Source organism: Cupressus sempervirens, chromosome 2 (assembly GCF_028749045.1).
Source record: "Cupressus sempervirens isolate cs-2001-9-10 chromosome 2, ASM2874904v1, whole genome shotgun sequence".
Lineage (NCBI taxonomy): Eukaryota > Viridiplantae > Streptophyta > Pinopsida > Cupressales > Cupressaceae > Cupressus > Cupressus sempervirens.
This window is the reverse complement of record NC_143119.1, coordinates 376,464,242-376,491,853: the sequence shown is the minus strand read 5'-3', so window position 1 is coordinate 376,491,853 and position 27,612 is coordinate 376,464,242. Positions and strand designations below refer to the sequence as shown.

Below are 27,612 nucleotides of genomic sequence, written 5' to 3'. Positions count from 1 at the left end.
TTTAGGTCGGTTGGTTTTCTCTTTTTTTTCGAGACTTGTTTCATTTTTATTACTCTGCTTTCTGTGAGCTGTTTCGAATGACTCCTATTGTTCCTATCCAGTGCTTGCGTTGGACCATTTGTGGATTGTCTATGTTGCTTGTTTGCAGAACATTTGTAACATTCACAACAGGTATTAACGCATTATAATTTTTTGTTTTTAAATGTAAGCAGTCGATTTCATATGTTGTGGAAGGGTTTTTGTTTGAAGTGTTGTTGTTTGCTTGCTTTGTCATTGCTGCAACCAAGATAACCCATGTCTTTTAGCTCACTGGCGACTACATATTCTGATGTCTTTTAGCTCTGTGAAAATCCACTCATGTTCGGCACCACCCTCACCTGAAAGCTTTTTCCAAATTACTTGTCCAAACAATAAAGGAGAAGGATCATTGCATTTAAAACCCATGTTTAGATCCCTATAAAAAATGATGCAGGGTAACAGAAACATAATTTTTTTGTAGTCCTTTGATTTGCTTAAAGCAATCTACTAAATTAGGGGTAAAATTTCTAAAATCGTGAGTTTTCAGATAAATGATTTGTGACTAGAAAATTCCCTTGGTATTGTACAGATTCATTGAATATTGAAATATAAATAACTAGGAAAACAAACAGAATCAGGTGTGTTAAAGCTCGTTTTTCCTCCTCTTTAACTTTATGCCCTGAATTAGCTGAAGTGTGTCTATCATATGAATCAGCACAGCATGCCTGGATTGCTTTTTCATCGTCAAGTGCATTGTTCACATTCTTTTCACGTTTGGAACCCATTTCTCTGCTAACAGGGATGTCGAATGGCTATGCAAATATAAAACTTCTTAGGTCCGTTGGATAAGGAGAAACCAGGGCAGATTAGTATGTGTAGATGTTGCCATGGGTTCGAGTCTTCTGCAAAACTCCAGTTGGGGATGCCATTCTTGGGCTGCGAGGAGGGCTTAGTTTCCATTCACCACTCATCAGATTAAGCCTTGATTTCTTACTCCCAACTGGTACAAGACGAAAAGTTCTAGTAACCTAAAGCCTCAAATATTTCTTGGTGTATAAAGAACTGCTTACCTCAAAAGGCGCGAGAGAACCCTAACCGTCCAAAATAACTAGAGATATTCCCATAACAGCCCTGTACAGTGGCTCTACCATGTTATAGGTGGCGAGAGCCCCCAATACATAGTTAAATAAGATTGATTGCAAGTGAAACATCTTGACGGAAAAATCTTTACTTAGCCCACTTAGCATTCTCCACAAGCCTGCAGTACCAATCCAGAAGACCTTCCGACACCATTTCATTTTAGAAAAAATTGAAAACCATGAAATCGAAAAACCAAATTATGGCAAACAATATTGTCGAGCTTATTATAAATGCGCCAGAATAAATTGGGCTTTGAAGTCGACCACCTTTGCTGCATTTTTTTATAGGCTTTTTTTGTCCCCTTTGTTTGGCTTTGGGCACCTTGAAATTAACATCATTTTCTTTTTATTGTGTTTGGATTTGGATAGTAAGTCCAAGCAATCATTCTCCATTGTTTTCACTAAAAGGGTTTTCCGACTAATCTCATGTTCTTAACTATATGGATCTTGTGGGGATTTTGATCATGTGTCATGCCTGGTTCACTGTAATAAGCTTTCAACACAATTTTAATGTTTTTAAATTAGGAATATGTGCACACTACATGCTTCTTATAATTTCTTTGTAGACTTTATTTACATATTAATTTGTTTATCCCAAAAAAAAGAGTTCTGTTCATTTATGATTTCAATTTGTGCAGAGCACCAGAACTTCTCTTGGGAGCCAAGAAGTACTCAATAGCTGTTGACATGTGGTCTATGGGCTGTATAATGGCACAACTTTTAGCAAAAGAGCCTCTTTTCAGTGGAAAGAGTGAAATAGATCAATTAGACAAGGTACACAGCCTCGAACCCTTAAATTTTGTATACAAGATTCATTTCAGTTTAGAAAATCATTCGTGAGAATGCTAACAATTTTGTACTTTACCGTTATTGCAAATATTTAAGATCTTGGGGACGCCAAATCAGAAGATATGGCTTGAATTTGTTAATTTGCCAAGAGCAAAATGCATATTTGTTAAACAACTGTAAGAATCAATTTGTTATGTTGGCTTATTTAAAGCACATATGGCTTCTGCCACAGAAGTTAACATACATAAACTGTCATTTGATTGCCTTCATTTTTTTGTATTATATTAATGACAAATTGAAATTTGATTTTTTTGATACAAATATAAACTTCGAGAAAAGTTTCCAACAGCTTCATTTACAAGCAAAACAACTTTATCTGAGAGTGGATTTGATCTTCTTAATCGCCTTCTTACATATGATCCTGACAAGGTGACAATGAAACACTGTTGTAATTTTTAAATATTTCAAAATGTGTACTTATACATGCCTATGTTCTTTATTAAGTTATTAGTTAGTATCCTTCTCTGATCGTTGTGTTCGGGTTGTGTTTCCAGTGGATAACTTCTAAAGAAGCCTTAAACCATGATTGGTTTAAAGAGGTGCCTGTAGCAAAGTCAAAAGAGTTCATGCCAACATATCCCACAACAAGTGATCATGACAGGTTGGTGTCAGCTTGTATGAATGTTTTTATTCATGCTATTGAATTTTGAATTAGGGGAGGCCGTGCTGGGATAGGGGAGGCCGTGCTGGGTCTATAGGGACCTATGTTGAAATAGGAGAGGCCACGCTGGGGCTATAGGGGCCTATATTTCCTGCTAATTTCCCTAAATGATGTCAACATTATTATTCATTTCTTTTATTGTTCTTTCTACAGACAAACAAGGAGGTTGCAGAAGAGCCCGGACCCTTTAGCTGTGCAAGAAGGTCTATCACAAGTCCCCGTTGAAGTTGACAACCAGGTGAATTATGCACCAGACATTTTTATGGTTAAGATTACATGGAATCATTAAGTTAATGAAATGTAGCTTAAGTGCTTCTGTTTGATGCTTAACATATTCATAGCACTTGTAAATATCAAATTGTATATTGTATTGATTAGTAGCACCTTGGCAACACAACAACAACACCCTTGCTGTTTACAAAAAGCAACACTTTTTCCAGTCAGCAGCACCTCGACAACATAACATCAACACTTTTTCCAGCCAGCACAGGCATCAACATCTTTGCTATCTGCAAAAGATAGCATCTCAAGTGTTGGAGATAAATTATAATATTCAGTCCAAGCTGAAACATGAACTTAATGTTATTGAATTGTATTTCTTATCAAGAATATCAGCTATAAAACAAATGTTTATGTCAATCACGAATAAGTTCAGCATACATATTCTTATATATATATAAAAGTTTATTCATAAATGGTATTCATAATCGGGCTCAATCTAAATATTGCATTCTGTTTAATTTAATGCATTCTATTTATTACAACTTGTATTGCTCATGCATGTTACTTATATTGGATTTCTAGCAAAGAAGAAACCCTCTTCAATTTTGTCTTCATGCAATACTACTTCAGTCAACCATAAAACATGAAGACAGGAACTTTGGCGCTTGCGCCACTTATTTTTTTTTGGGTTCTTAATGATATTCTATCGGCTCAACCTTAATCATGATGCAAGCGCTAGTCTATACAACATCTAAACAAGCATAATCCTTTTCAAAAGAAATTTGGCGCGACCCTGTTAATACACTTGAAAGAAATTAAAAATAAATAAATTTGTATACAACGGTACCAATGGGCGATTGATTATTTACCAGAAAAAAAAAATCTAGAACTTTCAAACGAAAACATAAAACCTCACCAAAGCCCTAGTGGAGACTTCTAGACGCTTGCCTGCTTAGTAATACAAGATCAACAGTCTAGGTAATCTTCGCCTAGGCTGTGCATGAAAATCTGCGCAAGCTTTTCTCTGTGTGCGTAGAGGACTATCCGATTTCATTTTGAAGTCTATTATTTCTCTGCAGTATTATCGCTACATATCATAATGTATAGAGCAGCAGCTGCACTTGCTTCAAAAGTTGGGTAAGTAGCACTAGCATTCAAAAACATATTTTTTCTCTTCAATGGTTTGTGGTTTCAGCTTTTTGCCATCTTTTTAGTTGTATACTGTCTCTGCGCTTTTCCCGTAGGGTTTAGGGTTTAAAGAGTTTTATGGTTGGTGCGTTCGAGACTCACACTTGTTGAACCGATCTTTTATGTCTATCATAGATGATACATCAGTAGGCATTTCAGGCTTGGATTCACATGTATATACAATGAGGCTTAGGAATTTGAAGGAAGTTTTATACTTGCTTTATCTATAGTTTTGAAATTGACTTTGATTAATACGAATCTTTTCGTAGTGAAATGCGTGAGTAAATTGGGAAATGCATCGTATTCTATGGTATCAATGCACAGTGCATTTTACTTTGATGATAGACGTCAGGGGAGCATAAATCTTAAGACTCTGTATTCTTCAGGGGAACACCGATCTTAAACCCTATATCAATAAGGTGAGACTTTCAAGAAGGGGCATTCAGTACGGAAAACAGATAAACTGATAGTCAATTAGGACACTGTACAAGAGCACAATGGTAATGTATATCGACAAAAGTCATTCAAGTGTAGGCTAATATATGGTAAGACATGCTTTCTAAATCATCATGGTTGGAGCTACAAGCATCTTGCTCAACGTCTGATATTAGATGACTAATGATTAGCCAGGCAAATTCACCTCATCAGATGCACGGTTTGGCTTGAGCTAATTGATGAATTACTTCTCCTTGCAACAATGGGTCCGCATGTAGTGGTTCTTAAATATTATCTTTGTTTCAAATGCAAAAGATGAATTGCATTGTAAGTGGCATTCTTCTTTTCTTAGTTAAGAAAATTCTGTTATATGCTTTGAAAATGTGTTATGTTAATCATCTCCTAGATTGCATCTTCGTGGTAATGATTTGAAACTTGTGATATTGCTATCAGGATTTAACTCTGTAATTTTTTACTTTTAGTCAAACTCATTGACCCATAATTCATGAGTAGGGATTCAACACAAATCCATCTCTCACGAGAATAAATGGAACACTTAGCACTCATTGGATCTAGGTGATGCTCACAGAGGTGATTCAAAACTTTGAAAGTCAACTTAGGTTGGCAGTCACTACCTCGGGAATGATTAAGTTGTCTGATGTACTGAATACGCAAGGGCTGCACACATGAAAATCTTAGCATACAAGAACAAGCTAAAACTACAGTAGCTTATTCCTCTACAATCTAGTGCAACCCTTGTACGGACAAGTAAAATATGATGAAAACATAAATTTATCTCATTAAAAGAAAACCTTGTTGCACCAACCTATGGTGGTTGTGCTCAAGGATGATGGATTTGGTTGTATGTAAGCTCCTTCACCACGAGCATAACAATACATACGAGAATGATATATGTGAAAATGGCTTGGGTTGAGGCCAATTTATATATTTTTAGCCTAAGGAATGGACATCTAGGAGTGAGTATGAAAGGGGTACTTGGGACTCTCGAAGTATCCTTGAGGGATGGGCAAGTCCTTTTCCCCATGTGAGATGGAATGAAGGCCATGTTACATTTGTAAATTTGTGAGGCCTTTTGTACAAAAGGTCTTGTCCGTGGTGTATTTGGGGATTGTGCATGATTTGAAGGGCCTCAACTAGGATGAGGAATGTACAAGTTGGGGGCATAATGAGTTCATTAATTTCAATTCACTAATGAAAATTAGATGAACAAAGGGATTTAAATAAATCGATAGTTAATGTTTGGAAATCATTTTAGATTTATTTACCTAGGCTGGACCATAGAAGGAGGATGAAAGTGGGATAGTTAATCAAATAAATGGAGATTCATTCAATCATTTTCAGAGGACATGGTCTGGTAATTAGGCTAATGTCAATTCTTTGTGTCTGCAAGAGCTATTTTATGGAAACCTGCTCATAGGTTGTTTTGTATTTCTAGCATAAGTTGTGTCAATGTAGTAACTCTGTGGATGCAAATTATTCTTACTCATTTAATATTTTCATGATCATACACTTTTATTTTCTTTATTCACTTACATTTTAATTTTCTTTCATGTTTTGCAGGAGGAAGACCAGCTACAAACAGGTTAGTGATCCTTAGTTTTATTCAAAGCATCTTGAAGCAAAATTAAGCAGATTGCGATATAGTCTCTATTTTAAAACTTCAGCTATATAAGGATCAGAAAAAGACATATTTGATATTAATAAAACAGGAAAGCTTTGCCAATATCTAGATTGTAGAAAAGGAATAACTGAATAAGTGTATGATTCTCAAAAACCTTCTAACATTTTGTAAGGTGTGCTTTAAATTTCAGTTCTCATTCTTATTGTATTTATGATCTTCATTATTAGGGTGCCAGCAGGCTCAGCTGGAGGAGAAATTATGCTGCAAAAGAGATCAAATTTGGGGTTGAAGCTCGATCTGCAATGTTGCGGGGTGTGGAACTTCTTGCAGATGCTGTGAAAGTGACAATGGGACCTAAGGTAATCTGTGATTGAAAGTTTTAGTGGTTTCATGTTATTGGTGTTGTTTAGTAGGGTTGGATTGGCAGTATCCATGCTAGGTATTGTGCTGTATTTCTTATGTATTTTGTTAATTTATGAAGGGCCGGACTGTGGTTATTGAACAAAGCTATGGAGCTCCAAAGGTTACAAAGGATGGTGTTACTGTGGCAAAAAGTATTGAGTTCAATGACAAATTAAAAAATGTTGGTGCAAGTCTTGTGAAGCAAGTTGCAAGTGCAACAAATGATGCTGCAGGAGATGGTAAATTTGTGTTTTGGGATCTTATTTATTTACTTAATATAAAGAATATTGTGCGATTTGTAAACATGTTGATGTCATATCTGACTATGAGTCAGATATATTTTTAGTCCTTGTATTTATAAATGATAAATGAAGGTGAGGTGCAACTGGCTGCAAATGCATTCCAGTATTTAGCCAGTGCATGGAAAGCTTCAAGGACTTCCAACCTGTAAACACGAAGGATCATGTCCCTTGCTTCCAAATATCTATTTTGGAATGCTCTGCCATTTTGGGTGTGTGTGATAGGTATGAGAGGTTCCTCTGTTGTCTCCAGTGACCAGGAAGTGTTTTCTAGCTGTCTTGGAGATGTACGGCCTCCCTTAGGTTTTCAGAAGCTTCCTCCATTTCAATTCTCAGTAGGGGACTCTTACAAGTGCTTGGAACATTCAAGGAACTAACCATAGAAGGCCTTGACGAATGGAGCAAAGATTTAAAAACAAAGTCAAAAGAAAATAGTGACTTGGGAATCTGATAATGAGTTGTATAATGATGGAGCTTGTGCTCCATACTTTATATTTTTACATCTTTTTATTTGATTTGTATTTTCTTTTGGGATATGTTAAGACTCACAACTCTTATTATCATTACGATGATTGCTATATTTTATTTTGTCTGATATACATATTTCATGGTAGCTTATATGAATATGAGTGAAATAGTTTTATTTATGGGTTTTTAAATTTGCAATGAATACTTCATGGATGCATAAATCTTCAAATTATGCATTACATTGTATTGATTAGTCATTCTACCTTGCCATTATCAAAAGCTGGTCATAGGTTATGTACCATTGTGCACCACCATTTGTAAACATGTCTATCTTGGTTATCAAGAGCCCATATTTGTGGTCATTGTATAGAAATCACATGTGTGCGACCATTCTATGCTATATCATTTAGTGACCACAGTCCTAAAACCTTACATCATTGAAGCATCTAGTAAAATAAGCTGTGTGCTATTTGTAAACTGTGTATATTTTATTCTTTCCATCCGTGAAACTCTCTGAGCAAAGTTTCAATTTGAAAAAACCATTGCTAAATCTCCAAAGCCAGAACTACATTCTAAATGATATTGACAAAATGATTAGCACCTTTAAAAAGATCAGATCAAATAAGTCCACAGGGTTGCATTCAAAAATAATGCACACACACACACACATGAAATATTGGAAAATGTTAGAAAAGTTATGAAGTGTATGGGTCAACTGTAGTTCTTTTATTCTTAAGCTCATTCTGTTCCGTGCAGGTACAACATGTGCTACCATTCTTACTCGAGCAATATTTGTGGAGGGTTGTAAGTCAGTTGCAGCTGGTATGAATGCCATGGACTTGAGACGTGGTATCAACATGGCGGTTGAAGCTGTTGTGACACATTTGAGAAGCAGAGCAAGGATGATTAGTACATCCGAGGAAATTGCACAGGTATGCAAAATATCTCATTATTAACTATTATTGAAGTTTGTTAACCAATATCAAGGCATTTATGCATTAACATGTTCCTTTGCAATATACTTGTTTTATTTGGCTATGAGCACATGCCAACCAATTTATGTTTCTGAAGCCTTGCATGTTTGAGAGCAGGTGGGTACCATCTCAGCAAATGGGGAAAGAGAAATTGGTGAATTAATTGCCAAAGCAATGGAAAAAGTTGGCAAGGATGGAGTTATAACCATATCGGTAAATCAAATGACCTTTATTGCTTAGTTTTTAGCAATCTAAAATTTAAAAAAAAAAGTAAAAATACATCGATGTGACAGTTCAGTTAAATTAGATAAGTAAATGTGTTGAAGCTTTCTTGTTTTTGTTACTCAAAGTGGAATCATTTTTCCACAGGATGGGAAGACATTATACAATGAATTAGAGGTTGTTGAAGGAATGAAGCTGGACAGGGGTTATATATCTCCATACTTTACCACAAATGAGAAGACTCAGAAATGTGTGAGTATTAATTTGCCATTCATTTTTAATAATATATTGTAGAAATATGAGAGCAATACTTCACATTGGTTATATTTGAGAGCATTTGCGTTAGTCCAGTGTCTTGTTGAGATGTTTATTCTGGCTAGAGTCTCATGTATTCTAATCTCTGACAACTTTCCTGTTGTGGTTCTGTTGGAATGTTTTTAGAGTTCCTTATTATCTAGATGTATTCACTTTATTTGTAATGTTTACAGGAACTGGAGAACCCATTTATTTTAATACATGAAAAAAAAATATCAAGCTTAAATGCAGTTGTCCGTGCAATGGAACTAGCTTTGAAGGTGAGAAATGTTTGTATGTATGTGCTTTTCATGAAATCTCTCCCATGTTACTCTTTTAGAATGCTAACTGAAATTCACTTTCTTTATTCAGAAGCAAAGATCACTTTTGATTGTGTCTGAGGATGTGGAGAGTGAAGCTTTAGCAACTCTAATTCTAAATAAGATTCGTGCAGGGGTAAAGGTATGCCTTACATTTTTGTACTATCTTCCATGCTCTAATAGACATTACCTTTAGAGAATGGTAACATTACTTAGTGTTGTTCCTGTTGTACTGAATAGGTTTGTGCAATTAAAGCTCCTGGCTTTGGAGAAAACAGGAAAGCCAACTTGCAGGACCTTGCCACACTCACTGGTGGCCAAGTTAGTTCTTTCATCCTATCACTTTTTCCAAAGCCAATCTAATTAGTATTAATGTCAAGCTTCTTGTATTTCACAATAAATAAGTCAGGGTTTATATTTGATGATTTTTAGTTATAAACTTGAAATGGTTATTAGATCAGCTTTCTAGAAATCAAAGTACAATAGTAATACCTTTCTGTGACAATTAGGGGGATGCTCTTTCAATTTTTATATTTTGACCTGTTGAATCATGAATCTAATTTTAGGCATTTTATCCATTTGATCAATTGAAATTAGTTTAAATTGATGATTTTAATTGGGTTCTTTCTGCAGATGATTACAGAAGAACTTGGCATGAAGCTTGAAAAGGTTGAATATGAAATGTTTGGTACAGCAAAGAAGGTTGGTAGTAAGTTTTTCCACTGATTGTACGATTTTTTACAGGTTATGTATTATGGAGTCAAAACTTTTTCAATTATTACTGTCTGGGTGGACCTAGCAAGACACATGTTTGCTAGCATTGTAATGCTTAAGTTTTATCTGGTTATTGTGGTGACAGGTAACTATATCCAAGGATGATACAATCATTCTTGATGGAGGTGGTGATAAAAAGAGCATAGAGGAAAGATGTGAGCAGGTCTGTGTTGACATGAGTGTAATTTGTATGCAGCTCTCTAAATGCTTTGCCTGCCTTTTTATGTGTAGCATAACCTTTTTTTTCTTTTGCTAATCTGAAGTGGCCAATTTATTCATTTCTTTTATTAACTGGCTAATTATCACAACAAGCAGATTCGGGCTGCCATTGAAGCAAGCACATCAGATTATGACAAAGAGAAATATCAGGAGAGGTTGGCGAAATTGTCGGGAGGGGTTGCTGTTCTTAAGGTTTTGAATTAACTTTTTTCAAATTTGTTGTTCTTAAGGTTTCAACTTTTAACCTTGAATTCATAGAAGTCCCAGCTCTTAAGGTTTTCAACTGCTTCAACTTCTTTTGATTTACTGTTCAATACAGTTTTTAATACAAGAATAACAAGAAGTTAATGTTATTTATCATTCCTGGTTTTTGTTTTGTAGATTGGTGGAGCCAGTGAGACAGAAGTTGGGGAGAAAAAAGATAGAGTCACAGATGCTTTAAATGCCACGAAGGCAGCAGTAGAAGAGGGTATTCTGCCAGGTAAACATTATACCAATAAGGGTATAGAGACATGGTTACTTAGGATAGAAAACAGCTTTTGAATGAAGCGGCGATTGCTTATTTCAAGCATTTCTACAGGTGGTGGTGTTGCCCTTCTCTACGCATCTAAGGAACTAGATAAACTTCAAACTGCTAACTTTGACCAGAAGATTGGAGTGCAAATAATTCAGAATGCAGTAAAGGTGTTACATGTGGTGCCCTTTTGAAGTTCCTAATCTTATGATGTTTGGCATCTGCCTTCAAAATTTTGATTATGAATGTTTTATATTTTTGCAGACTTGTGCATATACTATTGCAGCAAATGCTGGTGTAGAGGGTGCTGTAGTGGTAGGAAAGTTACTAGAGCAAGATAATATGGATCTTGGTTATGATGCTGCCAAAGGTGAATAGAATATTCATTTTTTAAAGATTCTTGTAATTGAGTTTTGAAAAAATATTCATTTATTTTCTGCATAATTTCAATTCATTTCTGAAGGGAACATTTGGGTTTATGTGTAGCTGATGTTCATCATGAGCTCATTGACAACAATTTTTCTGCAGAATTAAATTTTTTCTTGATCATTCTGCTGATTTATCTTTTTTATCCAAAGAACTAGAATAACATTCCCTTGATATGCTTTTGGACCAGGTGAATATGTTGATATGGTTAAGGCAGGAATTATGGATCCGTTGAAAGTAATTAGAACTGCATTGGTTGATGCTGCAAGGTAAGATTACTTTTCTCTGATGGTGTCCTTGGACTGTGTACGTCTTAGTGATGATATTATGACAGCATTATGGAGTGTCATGCACTCCTTATATACAAATTGGCAATCTAAGGGCATCTTTGGCTACATGGTTTCTGTTATGTGCAGCGTTTCCTCACTGTTGACAACAACAGAGGCAGTAGTTGTTGAAATCCCTACGGATGAGAAGGATGTTCCAGCTATGGGGGGTGGTGGCATGGGTGGTATGGACTATTAATAAGATGTGCACATTTCAACACACTGTCCTGGAAACTACAGTTAAATTTACTGCTGCAACATACCGTCCTGGAAACTAGGGTTAGATTCACTGCAGGTTATATAGATTTGTTGCAGCTTTGTGACTTTTTTATTCATACTAGAGCATTATTATCCCCTCATTGGAAATTGATAGGAAAGTTTGTGAGTGAAGTGCTCTGTAGCTGCTTCATTGCAACTTTCTGCAGAGAAAGAAATGTAATCAAAGAGGAAAATTTTGTTGATTTATCTGAAGATAAAGTTGACTGATTGGAGACTTAATCATATTAGTGCAATGTTCGTCTGGTTCTTATCACGTCCTTCAATTTTTAGCCCTTGATTGGATTATCATCATCAACAGGAGACCAGGAAATGCTAGAGTGCTTCACATTTTAAAGTTGATTCTGTTTGCTAAAACATGCATCATACATAGTAAAACTGTATAATTAGTTGTGGCATTAGTACTGAGGATAACCATTGTGGAATTTACATAAGCTGTGTAATAGTAATGAAAATGGTGATAAGATACATGCTTTGAAGATGGTTGTCACGTAATCCATGCATTTTGTGGTGTAGAGATGAAAAATTGGTGAAGAAACAAAATGCAAGATAAAATTCTTAAACTCAGACTGGGAAAGCAATACCATTTGCTCAAGGATAACAGTTGTTCTTTAGCTGAGACCTTGGATGAGAAGGTTTCCACTGATGGAAATTGTGACTTAGTAAAGTAGGTGAAGAACACAAAATGCAAGATATAGTTCTTACTGTCTTAGTTTGGGACAGGAGTACCATTCACAATAAGTATAGTAGTTGTTCTTTATCTTAGACCTTGGATGATAAGGTTTGCACTCATGCTATCCAGGATAGAGAAGTTAAATGCTTTTTAAAAAAAGTTTCCATCTATCTTGGATAATAAGGTTTGCACTCATGCTATCCAGGATAGAGAAGTTAAATGCTTTAAAAAAAAGTTTCCATCTATTCTAATTAGAAGCTGGCAAATGGTGGACTCCTTGTAGGATAGTGTATTTTGGAGTAAAATTGTGCAAGGGTACTGGGTATGTTCTTTTTGGGAGTATATTGGTTATGCTAGCATCATTTTGGGCATTTTTTTGTGAAGCACTTGTGGCTGCATTGTTTGTAATGACCCGAAGCAGTTATAATTTCGAATTGGTTATGCTAGCATCATTTTGGGCTTTTTTTTTGTGAAACACTTGTGGCTGCATTGTTTGTAATGACCCCAATCAGTTATAATTTCGTTACACACCAAATTTTTCTATAATTCAGTTGTTTGACATTTCATCAAACATTTTACAAGCAAACTTTGATACTACTATAGCAACTCTAATTGGTTATAACTTCATCGAACATCAAATTCTTTTCTAATTCAGTTGTTTGACATTTTGTCAAACACTTTGCAAGCAAGCTTTGATACTACTGTAATATCTTTTGTCAATTCAAACCTCAACTTGTTGATTTGTAGGTCAAGGAAAATTGTCAAACACTCCCAATACGATCTCTATGCTTGCTGTTTCTGAGTTTCAGACTGATTATGCTTACTTGAAATGATATCAAAGGGGATCTAAAAGCTTGTAATTGATTACTACTATATCTAAGAAAAGAATTAAATGCATATGTAGTTCTCTTTTGGCTTTTCAAATGTATATAGATGAATTCTAAATGAAAAATGTGCACTTACAGTGAAATGGTATTTTGTCAAACATTTGACATGCATACTATTATGTCAATCATGGAAGATATAAATATGCACATTACATCAAATATAGAGACCTACAACTTACCATTCCTTTACTGAGATATTTTAATTCGATACTTAACATAATATTCCAAAGCTCTTGGTTTTGCAACCCCCAAAAAAATTGAGTATAAATGACATTATAAATTTGATATAAAATGTGCATCTACAACTATTTATAACAGCCACTTTTACAATGGCAAATGACCAATTTAAACGATGCAAATTGATTTAGAATCTGATATACAAATTGCCCAATGAATGATATGAAATTGCAATCATAATCAAGCGAAGTATTGTAGCGCGGGCACTGTTGCAGCCAGCAATAAATGTATTTTCCAATTTTAGCACAAATAGAACTTTAGAATGAAGCTCTCCTGAATGCCAAATTCAATGGATATACCACTTCAAATGGTTGCAAACATTGAATAATTGACGCTCTCCAATGACTAATTGAAATTACAAGTGTTTAGTTTTTTCTCTCAAGTTTATATCAAATGTAATTGACAATAATCAGATGCCTAACAATGAAGTTCTCACATTTGTAGAAAGAAATAAAATATTATTTAATTGCGCTTTCTAGAAGCTTCCCCATTTTCAATACAGGAATTAGTTGTGCTTTAGAAAATGCACTCTCTAGAAGCTTCTTTCTTTCCAATACAAATATTTGTTGTGCTTCTAGAAAATTAAATTAATTAAATATAAAGTCACCTTTAGATTTATTTATTTATTGATTTTAATTTAATTTATTTCTCCGTATTTCTCCACTTAGCCTTTAAAGAGTGAAAAACTAAGACTCCATTGAGGGTCTAAAAAATGAGGGACATTACATAGTTGACGTGTGTTAAATTTTGCATGGTTAAAGTTTAAGGGAGTTCGATGCACCCTATCAAGTTCAAGAATGGTGTTAGGAGACAATGAACTTGCTATTGGAGTTGATTGTAGATCTCATAATAATTGATAAGCAAGAGATGTTTTTCACGAGTCAATTTGTTATATTGCTTTTACAATTGAGTTGTGTAGTTTTTAACTTTTAGGGAGGTCAATCATTGGAGTACTACTCTAGCTGAAGTGTGCCTAACTACAAAGTTTCTTTTATATAGTTAAGCCCACTTTGTTTGTGACCCCATTTGCAAAACTTTCACCGAGTGTTGTGCCTTATGAACCATTCATTACAAAGCCTCTTAAGCTCATCAATTGATAAGTGCGAGATAATTTCTAGAGCATGTCAAATTGTATTGTTGACAAGAATGAACTGTATAGTTTTTTGAGTTAAACTCTTTGACCTATGTTTCATGAGTAGTGGTTCACATGAGCCCATCTCTCATGAGAATGGATGCAACAGTTAGCACTCATTTGATTTTGGTGATGCTTATGGAGCTAAAGCATTGAGACTTCTTGGGAGGCAAACCATCTTAGTACCAGTCTACTTGAACGTGCCACGTAGATTGCCACCCTTTTTCAGAAAACAAAAATAAATGTACATTTGGACATTGTTTGCTATGTGTTTGACATGTTGGCATCCAGGTTGTCAAAATTTGGCTCTTTTAGTGCATTGACTGAGATGTGTGTTGGCCCTACTCATTGTCTTATTTAACAACAATGTGTAAAACAAAAATAATGGCTATGTGGTATCAAATTGTGGCCACTATTCAAACAAATAGGTTCACATATCTGAAGCCATCAATCACTCTTCCTTGGGTTAAGAGTTTAGATTGAGGTAATTTTAATTTTTAATGCAATGGACTAGAATCAACAGATATAACTCTTCCCATTTATTTCACAGAAATAATTCAAAGAAAATAATGTAGATTTGTAAGCTGATATATATGTGTGAAGAATGCATTATTTGGAATCCACGTGGGAACATGTCTATTATGTTGCTCATATCATTGAACATTACTTAGCATGAGCGATTGCAATATACGATTGCAAGATAAATACTTGCAAATCAATACGCTTATCAAACGTGCATGCACACACACGCACACACACACACACACGTTTGATCTTATATATGTTAAATTGTCTTTAAAAATAGGTATGTATTATGTGTAATTGGTTTCCAAGAAAATAGTCGACCATAGATTGACATTCACAATTTTGATTGATCTTTAACAATATTATTATTATAAATATTTATCTTTGGTATGGCATCAAGTCTCATGATGCCTATCAAAGAAGATATTTGTTCATGACATTTACGAACGTTATAACTAATAGCATTCACATGAGATTAGTGATACAAAATATTGTGTAAGAGATGTGAACTATTATGATATATGCCTAGATGTCAACCATATGATATCCATGTAATAATGCAAATGACAAATAGTTTATTAATAAAACATTTGTACAATAGATTTATTGAGTCTAAATCTCAAATAAAATTTTATAGTTTTACCATACCTAGCTTACCTCACCTCTGAAGTGATCCACTTTTTAATTTGATTTATTTAATTTATTTCTTTTTTTCATCAAAAAGAGAGCTTTAAGTGGGGATTTATTTATTTAATTAAAAGAGGGATTTTGTTTTAATTAAATAAGATAAAATTATTTAATTAAAGGAGAGTTTTTAATTAAATAAGATTATTTTATTTATTTAAAACATATGTTTTCTTTTAATTAAATAAGATTATTAATGAAATGATCAAACCTTAGGAAATATTGAAATAATTACGATTTGATCAAGAAAATTGTTTTGAATTAAAAAAATTGTAAGACATTGATTTAGGAAATTGATAAATTGATTCCATCATTTGATAAATTGAAGAACAGGGGCCCATAGTCTAAGCGACCATTTTAGGGTGCATATAGAAGGACTTAACTATAATTTGTTGAGTGTGGTACAATTGAACAAGCTACAAAGTTGAATTTCAACACGAGGCTAAGATCTACAATGGTTTTGGAGAATTGATTGGAAGTGGTGATCAAACAAGAGGTAACTTGTTCTTTTTAGACCTATTTGATAATACATGCTTGTTTGCACAATGTGATGATATATGGTTATGGCATAAGAGGCGATGTCATGTGAAATTTCATAATTTGGTAAGAATTAGTAAGATGAAAAGAGTAAGAGGATTACCAAGATTGAAGAAACCTGATAATGTGATGTGTAAACAATGCCAATTAGGTAAAATGATAGTCTAGTTTCAAGAGAAAAACCTATACTTCTAATGCTATTTTGGAGTTGGTTCATGCTAACCTTTGTGGACCTATTGGAGTGCAAAACTATTGTGGTGACAAATATTTTATTATATTTGTCGATGACTACTCTAGAATGATGACTGTGATGTTTCATAAGGAAAAATATGATGCATTTCAAAATTTTACATGACATTTGGCTAGAATTGAAAAGGAAACATGTAAAATCTTGAGGTGTCTAAGACCTGATAGAGGAGGTGAATTCATATATGAGGAATTCAACACATTCTCCAATGATAGTGGAATCAAGAGACAAATCTCTGCAATGAGGACCCCTCCACAAAATTGTATAGTTGAAAGGAGGAATAGATCCATCATGGACTATGCTAGGACATTGATGATGGAGAAGAATGTTGCACCAAAACATTGGAGAGAATTTTTAAGTATTGCAGTTTATACCTTGAACATAGTACAAGTCAAGAAAGATACAAATATTACACCTTTTGACTTATGGTATGGATATGCACCTAATGTGAAATATTTCAAAGTCTTTGGAAGGAAATGATATATATTGAAAGATAATAGACATGAAAAACTTGATGCAAAAAGTGATGAAGGCATATTCCTAGCATATTCTTGGTAGAGGGAATACGTGAGGGGGGGGGGGGGGGGGGGGGGGCGGGGAGGGGGGTGAATCAATATTCTACAAACTTCAGCACAAAATTGGATATTATTAAACATAACCATGCAATAAGATAACTTATAAGACCATATTTTGTTAACTAGGGAAACCTTAGCCAAGGGAAAACTCCGGTGGGGATGGTACCCACAAAATGATCCACTAATCAAAAGTATATGGTTAAAGATATTGACCCGTTTAGGAGTCTATTACATGTATATTGTGTCTTGGTCCTTGTTAGAGGACTTAGGCTTTGTTAGAATCCTCACCCTGTTAGGAGTTGGTACATGTACATATACAAAATGATGTACACGCTAAGCCCGCTGCCTAAACATGTAACTTACAATGCAATTCCTTGATACAAAATGATAGATACAATAACCTCTTGCTTGTCGTTGATATCTTCAATATCATATGTCGCTTCTCTTCACAAAATTTGCAATCCTTTGATCAAACATTAGAATTCACATCACATAAAGTTTGCATAGTCTTCATATGAAGCACACTTTACTTCGCGTATTGTAATTTGCCTTTATACCCTTATAATAATAAATTATAGTCCAGTCAACCTTCAAGCTTTTACACGCTTGGCAAAATACAAAACTAACTCTTGCCCTCTTAGGGTTAACCTCTAGGATATTGTTCCTAATTATTCAAGTAATTATTTTGTAAATAAAATAATTCCTTAACTCATAATTGCCCATTTTCTATTATGCTATGTTCCTATTTGTATACCATCACAATTGGTAAAACTGTCATCTCTTCTTTCACATTGACTTGCGCACTTACACATGTCATCCTGGCACTCTGTACTATTTGTAGCTAACTGTGTACGTGCTTGAACTATCTCAGTCATCCATGCATATTGAAACTATCTCTATCCTACTAGATAAACTATCTTGTACTTAGACAATTTTCAAGTCTAATTGTAGAATCATCATCTACACATAATGCCTTCTTCATACAAGGTACATGTTGCCATAAATGAAAATTCTAACTCTTTTACAACTTATGCTACTTAGCCAAATCTCCAAAAATCTCTTCCTTTGGCATTGATGGCAACATATGGGAAAATTGGCCAAGTCCCAAAATATTGATCAAAAACTTGGCCTTTACGAAATTCACAAAACTTTAAAATTTATGGATCATCATATTTTATAACCATCTTTTCCTTATGTCTCCTATTACATTTTAATTCATATTAGACTATAATACTTCGCATAAATACTGCTTCCCCTTTCTAAATACATTATACTATTACTCCTCTTTACTTTATACAATTTTTCTACATTACTCCCCCTTTGACATCAATGACAAAGGTGTCAAAATCTATATACAGGTCAAAGTTTTAAATCTTACACCTCTATATCGGGCTAATAGGCATGTGATACAATCATCAAATCTTGTCTTCAAACTCTTAAAGTTCTTTTCCCATGAATCTTTGACTTCCTATGATATGTTGACTAGAGCGCATAACCCATAGGATGTTATTTCAACCGCATTCAAGTACGAGTAGACAAACTTTTCAAAAGATGGCTTAACTTTCAAACATTGTTTCACTTGCTGCTCAAGTGTACTTATCTTCAAAGAAAAATGTTCTCTCAGAAGTGAGAACCTCTCCATTTTCCTTTCTCTATTCACTTCTTATAGACTTATCTCATCATAAGTCTTCCCTATCTATGCCTCAATGTCTTCAATCTTCTTATCTGGATGTTGAAGCTGATTTACTAGTGCTTGTAACTCATCATGCTTACTCTTCAACCCATCTTTGTTGTCCTTGTTGAACTTGAAATACATTGCACATTTGGCATATAATGCCTTGCCTTCTTCCTCATATCTTCTTAGCTCCTTGATGCATGTATCAAGATCTCCTAAGTCATTTATGATGTTTTGACATACAATGTCAAACATTTGAGCATTATGCTTTTTCTAAGATTGTATTGCTGCCACATCAGACAAACTTGTGAATTCAACATCAAAAGATTGGATTAAATTTTTTTTCTCTATCTTCTAGATCAACATCTATCAGCTTTACAATTAAGGTGCCATGCATCTTCTTTATAACATCCATTGGAGATCTCTGTAAGCTTTTCATCTTTATGTTTTTATCAATGATTTTCCTTAAAGATGAGATCAACTCAGTTTGATCATAATCATCATATCCTATCAAGGCTATAAGAGTAAGGGGTGTCCAAGATGGGCTAGGTACACTGACCTTCTTCTCTTCTTCCTCTTTCTCCCCCTCCTCTTCTTTCCTTTTCCTTTCTTCTTCTTCTTCCTTATCCTTTATTTGTTCTTCTTCCTTCCTTTTCTTTCCATATTTCTCTTTCTTCTTTTCCTCCTCTTCCTTCTTTTTCTTCTCTTCCTCTTCCTTCTTTTTCTTTTGTTCCTTTTCCTTCATTTTCTTCTCTTCTATTTTTCTTTGTTCCTCTTCTACCTTTTTCTTCCTATTCTCTTCCTCCTTACTATTTTCCTCTTCTTTTTATGTTTTATCTTATCTTATCTTGTCATCTCTTATCTATCGAATGCACTAATTTTGCTTGGTATTAGAATGATTCCTGATTGTCTCACTTGGTCATAAAATTATTTTTTCATAATAATAATTTATGTTTTAAATTAGATATCACAGATCTACCCTCCACAATATTATTTTGGCTGAGTTGGAGCTCACCCATTTAGGCTTGCAACCATTTTTGACATGATTTAGTCTCTCCACCATCTTTGTGGTTTTGCAAACTCAGCTGGAGGCCAACACAGATACCCTTACTTAGCCTATTGCTTCTTAATTGCTATTACATACTCCAATCCAACCACTAGAGCCCGTTGTTGGTATACTCAGGCTACTATCCTGTTGAGTTCAGTTGGGATCGACATCGACCGTCTCCTTCCATACAAGTAGACACTCCTATTCATCTACTTCCCTCTTGATAGGAGTTGAATGGGCATGCCCGACTTGACATTTACAGACAATATATCATATGGACCTGGGTGGATCCTCCAGGGGGACTACGTCCGAGGATGACTTTCTACACCGAGCACTTCTTAGATATTCGGGATGGGATTATTGTTCACCTTGAGTACTTACACAGATACTGGACACACACCTTGCGTATCTCCCTTGGCTCCTTCAAGGTGGGCTTGCACAAACTTCGGATCTAGGTCAATCACCATGTTGGTAGAGAGGATTAGGTGTGCACACTTTGTACCTTAGCTAAGGTAGAGCCTGAGACTCATTTTCTTTTCAGATGCCCCATATACTACGAGATTAGAGGGAGATTTTACTATTTGTTTAGAGATTACAGATCCCTCTTGAATTTTTTTAGGTACACTGATTAGCGTTGAATTGCACTCTATCTCTGTGAGTCCTTGCAGCTTTGTGATCATACTTTACAATTTTCATCTCCCAGGAGTTAAGCCCAAACACAACTTATTATGACCTTCTTCTTGCCCTTAACTTCGATTTAGGGTGTGAAGCATCTATACAGTTTTCTTAATACGGGTCATTCCAAATCTGTGAGACCCCATAAGGGATGTCTTTGCCAGCAACACTCCTCTCGTAGCACTCAACTTCATCACAGTGCTTCTAGTAGCCACACTGATAAGTCGCTGTTGGACTTTTTCCCTACGAGGAAAGATACCTAATCTTTTCTGTGATGTCACCTATTTCTTCTTCTTTTGTTGTACTTGTTCTTTTATGGACATCATTTGGTGCTCCATTTTTCTTCTACTTTCTTGGTGTAAGCTTCCAATCCCATAGACCCTCATTGTGGTCTTTTGTTGGACATTAATAATATTATCTTATCTTCCAACCTTTTCTTTTCTTATTCTTTCTTTTCTTTATCTTCTTCCTCTAAACTGGTATAGCTGGTCAATTTGTTAACAATATTTGTACCATAATCCTTATAAGAATCCTTAGAAGTGTCAATTGTGACACTTGTGCTATCAATTTGTATGGTTTTTGCTCCCACTATAACTTGTGGTGCCTCTGTTGTCACCGTTGAAGTCTTAGGAGTGTAAGTTTTCATCATGTTTATAGTTGCCTCAGTTTCTTGCTTGACTTCTTCATATTTACTTCCCGTGATCAATATAGCTCTAGTCTTGTTCCTTAGGAAAGGTTCAACACTTTGAATCTTATTCTTGAAGTGCTCTTCACTTTTCACCACACATACCTTTCTAATCATGTATTCTTTGATTTGTCTATCTTCGTCCTATACTCTCTTCTTTCTATTTATCAATTTATTATACAAATCATCAGGGATCTATTCCTTAATGTCTTCAAACTTTTTCTTATTCAAAATCATGTATCTTATAAAACTTATTTAGCTAAACAAAATTGCCTTCATTTGTTATGGCATTGTTTGTCTTTTCAATCTTAGGCTTCCAAGCCTTTTTTCCTGTGCTCACAATTTCTATTTTATTTTCTATTGTCTTCTTAGGCTCTATTTGACTTTGCATATTCTTACTAGGCACACTAGACATTAATTCCTTTTGCCACCTTTCAGGTCCTGTAGCCATAACTTTCATTCTTTTCCTTTTAGGGGAATTAGGAGATTCTTATTTTACTTCAACTAGTCTGACTGATTTGCTCTTGGATTTAATTATCTCCACTTCTTCTTCTTTTGATAACTTAGTAAGTGGAATGATGAGTGTAATTGGTACTTGTTGTGCAAGTACTACATATGATGCTATATGTGTTGTTGTAACTGGTGTGGCCACTGTCACTCCTTCATATGGTCCTGCAGTTGCTAATGGTGTCACATGCATTAATCCCTGTTAACTAATTTGTTTCATACCTATCATTGTCTGCCTTACTGCACTTATTTCTTCTCCAGACATGCCTGCCTACTACATATATTTCCTCATTATTGTTTCAACTTTATTCTAGACTATCTTCTCAATCCTTGCTAGGCTAGTTGATTGCATCAACTCTTCATAGATTCCAATTCTGTCAAACTCCTCATCCTTGTCTAACTCAAGGATATCCTTGAGATATCCTTTTGTTTCCTTTGTTGTGACCTCATAACCCAAAGGTTCAACATATAACACTCCAGGATCTATTGCCTCAATATAGCTAGAATCAATGTCTACCATAAAGAAAATGTCTTCTTTGAACTTCTTTGTCATAGAGGGTGGGATTCTGAATCACTCCCTCATCTCATTCTGAAAGGTCTTTATTATAAGATCTGTGCTATTTCCAATTTCTTCAATAGGATGTCTTGAGTGCATCTCAGTTATCTTCTCTATGTTGAACTTGTCACTGCTTAGTAACTCTTCCATTGACATGAAGGGAAATATTTTCATTTGTTGGAAAAACATATGTGTGATCAGTGATTGGAATCTGAATTGGCTCTTTTTATCTTCTCCAAGTTCTCTATTAACTGTACTCTGAGGATCTCATTCAAATTCTCTCTCTCTCTCTCTCTCTCTCTCTCTCTCTCTCTCTCTCTCTCTCTCTCTCTCTCTCTCTCTCTCTCTCTCTTTCTCTCTACACAAATATTATAGTCTACTTGAATGAAACCAACTTCCATATCATCTTCTTTAGAGATATAACATATCTTGGTGGCAATAATTCTACTCATGAACCTCACATCCTCCTCCTTGATCTTGTTGATCACTATTCATCTACCATTGTATAAAGACTAGGTGTTGTCTAGGACTATTTTCTTAACATTTTTCTCATTAATTGGTATGTTTCCTTCATTACACAAACCAATGACCTCATGAATCAAGTTTGTTGAGATTTCTATAGCATTATCTCCTACCCAAAATTTTCCATCATGATTTTGGCCCAGTATAACTTTTGTCCATTCTTCATTATCAAACTCATAATAAAATAGAAATTTTACCAAATCATTGTCCTTCAAATGTTCAAATCCTTTCTTAAAACTCATAGCTTGATTATATATCAAACTAAATTCCTTGGAAACATTTTCTTCACCAACTAATGCAAACTTGATCCTAAGGTAACTGCTTATGTCTTCTACATAAATGACGTTTTCCAAAAAAATTGAAAACGCAAAACTAGGGTCATCTATTAGGGGTTTAACAAGATTTATCTTAGGCTTAGGTATTGCTTCATCTTCTATATCATGTATCAAAGAATTTTTCATTTTCACATTGAAATTTGTAACCCAATTAACTACTCAAATTCTTTCATAAAGAGAAATACCTTGATTCAACACATATCTAGGGCTTCTTTTAGTTTGCACTTGAAAACACTTCAATTCTTCTTCAATTCGTTGTCACTTTTCTCTTAACTATTTATTAACACTTCACATGATCAAATGATACATAAAATCTTGTTCTTATGGATTATATCTTACCAAAGCAATCTTTGCATTAAATGCACAAATATGCAATTCATGAAAAGTTATTTTTGATTACTGCTAAAATTATTTTCTTTTGAAAATACACATCTCCAAATGACATGTACACTTAACCATAGCTTGGAATCATCATGTACTACCTCATATTAATTGTGCAACTCTTAAATCAATCTCTAACTTTAAGTTTATCTTTCTTGTACTTGATCTTCAAATAGAAAGGTGCTTAGTTCAAATAGGATGAATCACATATAATAGAAGACTTCAATCTTTCACCAAGTGCATCAAAATACTATTCTTCCAATGCTATATGTGAACTTGATGGATCTTTTTATTTGACAAATACCTCTTTGAATTCTTCTACATGTTCTCTCAACTCATCTTTCTGACTATTATTGCTATTATAATTCTTGCTAACATATATGTTATTTTTCCTTCTGTTGATTTTCCTCATGTCCATTCTACAAAATCTTGCTATATGACTAATTTTTTTGCATAACTGACATACTGGTGCATTGCTTCTTTGAATAGGTCTAGACTGGTTAGCTAGTGCTCAACAATTTCTAGCAATATGTCCAAAGTTGTTACATTTTAAATACACAGTGTTGCTCTTTGTTCCATTTGTTCTTTCATTTGATCTCCTTCTTTCACTACCTGCAGGGTTAGTATTTCTATACATTCTACTATTGCTATTATTACATCTATCAAATTTAGGCTTCTTACACTTAATTTCTTTATGACCAAAACCATGACAACTATAACAATAAAAATTAGTAATAGGTTTGAATGACTTACCTGTACATTTTGTCTTCATATAACTAACTTCATTACATATAAAACATCTACCTTTAAATTTGTACCTTACTTCTTTAGGTGATTCAACTTGCTCAGTTGTCTTTGGTTCATTAACTTTCTCAAGTTGACTTGCTTGTTCAACTTCTTTTGGCGTATCTTTAGATTGACTTGATTCAATCTAATTTTTCTCATCTATCTTATGTTCAGGATGTTTAACAATTGGATCTGGTTCTTTTCTTGTTTCTGATTTCTTTCCTAACTTTTCTCCAATAAAATATCCAAGATCAATCTTAGCATAAAATGGTCTTTGAAAATATAGTTGCTCATCAATTTTCTCACTACTAGAATATAACTTTTCTAATTGTTGCTTAGTCTGGGTTAACTCTCCTTTCACAATAGTTTTTTACTTTTCAAGTTTTGCACATTCTAACTTGATTGATTCATGTTTAGATGTCACTTTTTGTAAATGAGATCTTAGATCTGCATTCTTAGATTTCAGATCTGACTCATCTTTTTTATCATCTGTCTTCAAACATAGCTTTAGTTCAATGATCTTCAACTTATGTTTCAAAATCTCATTTTATTTCTTGAATCTTGATACTTAATCACTATCTTTTGTCGGGTCTTTAGATTCCTTTCTGGATTTGAGATGATTGGTCTTATTGTTCAATTTCCCAATATAGTCATTTGCATCTTTATATCTCTCTTTTAGGTTATCTCTTTCTTCAATAAGAATATCAATTTGGTCAAGAGTTTCTTCAAGGTTCTTCTGTTATTGTACAATATCCATAGGGATCTTACTCAAGTTTGTAAGCCTCTTCTAAGTAACTGTGCTCTAATACCAATTGTTAGAAATAGGGAATATTGAGAGGGGGGGCGAGGGGGGTGTGTGAATCAGTATTTTACAAACTTTATCCCAAAACCGGATATTATTAATTACCTTATAACTTGTATATGAAATCAAACTAATTATATTGAACAATAAGCATAACCATGAAATAAGAGAACTCATAACACCATATTTTGCTAACTATGGAAACCCTGGCCAAGGGAAAACCCTGACGTGGATGGTACCCACAAAATGATCCACTAATCAAAAGTATTTGGTTAAAGATATTGACCCTGTTAGGAGTCTATTACATGCATATAGTGTCTCAACCCTTGTTAGAGGACTTAGGCCTTGTTAGAAGTCTCAAACCTGTTAGGAGTTTCTTCAATCATGTTAGGAGTTGGTACATATACATATACAAAATGATGTACACATTGAGCCCATTGCCAAAACATGTAACTTACAATGCAATTCCTTGATAGAAAAAGATAGATACAATAACCTCTTGCTTGCTACTGATATCTTCAATATCTGATATGTCACTTGTTGCTCTTCACAAAATTCACAATCCTTTGATCAAAAATTAGAAATTTCATCACATAAAGTTTGCATAGTGTTCATAAGAAGCACACTTTACTTCGTATATTGTAATCTGCCTTTATACCCTTACAATTTACAAATTACTGTCCAGTCAAACTTCAAACTTTTATATGTTTGGAAAAATACAAAAATAACTCTTTCCCTCTTAGGGTTAACATCTAGGATGTCATCCCTAATTATTCAAGGAATTATTTTGGAAACAAAATAATTCTTTAACTCATAATTATCTATTTTCTATTGTGTTCTGTTCTTGTCTAAATAGTTCCGTAATTGATAAAATTGTCATATCTTCTTCCATACTGACCATACTGACTCACGTACTTACACACTTCATCTTGACACTATGTATTGTTTTTACTTAACTACACACATACCCAAATTATCTCAGTTATCCATACATGTCAAAATTGTCTCTATTCTGCCAAACTATCTTGTACTTAAACAAATTTCAAGTCTAACTGTAGAATCTTCTTCTGCACATAATGCCTTATTTATACAAGGTATATGTTTCCATAAATAAAAAATCTAACTATTTTAAATATTATCCTACTTTTCAAATTGCCAACAATTCAACTAAAATAAAAGAATATATGTATTTGAATTCTAATACTAACAAAGTTGTGGACAGTCCAAATGTGAAAGTTGATGAATATGCAGAAAAGAATGAAGTTGAATGTAAGAAGGAACCTGAAGATTATAGAAATTTCACATACATTAATGAAGGATAGACCAACACTTTACCTGAACTTGAGAAGAAAGTTTCCAAGAAGCAGCAACCATTCAATGTCAAGTTACAACAACAGTGTGCCAAGCGTTTGGAAGAGCATGCCCACCATCAAAGAGTGATTTCCAAACAACCAGAAGAACAAGATGAGATAAAAGAAGTGTTACTTGAATATAACCTACAAGATGAACCTGAAGAATAAGTGAGAAGACCTAAGCCTACACTAGAAAAATATGTGAGAAGACATCATGCACCGGATCAAATCATTGGAGACAAAGATTCATGAGTTATGATAAGAAAAAGACTAAGGAGTGATTGATGCCTACTTTGTGAATTTGATCCTACATCAGTAAAGCAAAGGATGCTTTGGATAATGAACATTGGATTCAAGAAATGAATGAAGAGATTGAGAAAATAGAGAAGAAAAAAACTTGGTCATTGGTACCTAGACCAGAGGACCAAAATGTTATTGGAACAAAGCGAGTATTTAGAAATAAGCTGAATGAGAAAGGTGATGTCACAAGAAAAAAAAAACCAAGACTAGTTTGTAAGGGATATGCACAAGAAGAAGGTATTGAACATGGGGAAACTTTTGTTCCTGTTGCAATATTAGGAGTGAGAACTCTACTTGCATATGCTACTTAAAAAGGATTCAAAGTATGCCAAATGGATGTCAAGTTTGCATTTTTGAATGCTATTCTAGAAGATAAAGTCTATGTTGAACAACCTAAAAGATTTGTTGATCCAAACAAAAGTGATATGGTTTATAAGTTGCACAAAGCATTGGATGGATTGAAACAAGTCCCTAGAGTGTTGTATGAAAGGTTGCACACATAGTTGGTGAACATTGGTTTTACATGGACTACTGATAATGGAAATCTATACTTGAAGAATGAATCTAAAAAAGGGACACTATTAGGTGAGATATTTGTGGATGATATCATATTTGGAGGAAAAGATTCATTGTGTAAATCATTTGTAGAAGAAATGAGGTAAGAGTTTGAGATGTTTATGATTGGAGAGTTCAAATTTTTTGTTGGCCTATAAGTCTATTAAATTTAAGAAAGGTATCTGCATTATACAATCAAATTATATTATCGATATATTGAAAACTTTTGGTACGGAAGACTCAAGACTAGTTGGAACACCCATGGCTA

At 34.3% G+C, this 27,612-nt stretch overlaps 1 protein-coding gene across 2 annotated transcripts; it reads left to right on the top strand.

Moving 5' to 3' along the window:
- The first annotated feature begins 3,741 nt into the window (after positions 1-3,741).
- On the top strand, positions 3,742-11,890 carry LOC149572712 (chaperonin CPN60-2, mitochondrial). Of its 2 annotated transcripts, none has more exons than XM_089813798.1 (18): positions 3,742-4,026; positions 6,094-6,115; positions 6,382-6,513; positions 6,636-6,795; positions 8,080-8,255; positions 8,415-8,510; positions 8,667-8,771; positions 9,008-9,094; positions 9,186-9,275; positions 9,374-9,454; positions 9,767-9,835; positions 9,993-10,070; positions 10,223-10,318; positions 10,508-10,607; positions 10,707-10,810; positions 10,905-11,010; positions 11,257-11,335; positions 11,483-11,890. In XM_089813798.1, exons 1-18 carry the CDS (start codon positions 3,989-3,991, stop codon positions 11,589-11,591), a joined length of 1,728 nt encoding a protein of 575 aa, XP_089669924.1. In that variant the 5' UTR covers positions 3,742-3,988; the 3' UTR covers positions 11,592-11,890. The 2 variants fall into 2 exon arrangements, with proteins under 2 accessions (XP_089669924.1, XP_089669925.1); XM_089813799.1 differs by having other exon boundaries at positions 3,877-4,026; positions 6,393-6,513.
- Positions 11,891-27,612: the final 15,722 nt, after the last annotated feature.

Coding starts and splice junctions, on each gene's coding strand:
- LOC149572712 (XM_089813798.1), top strand. CDS start 3,989: ATGTATAGAGCAGCAGCTGCACTTGCTTCAAAAGTTGG. Junction 8,511..8,666: donor ATGGAGTTATAACCATATCG/GTAAATCAAATG, acceptor ATTTTTCCACAG/GATGGGAAGACATTATACAA. Junction 10,608..10,706: donor AGAAGAGGGTATTCTGCCAG/GTAAACATTATA, acceptor GCATTTCTACAG/GTGGTGGTGTTGCCCTTCTC.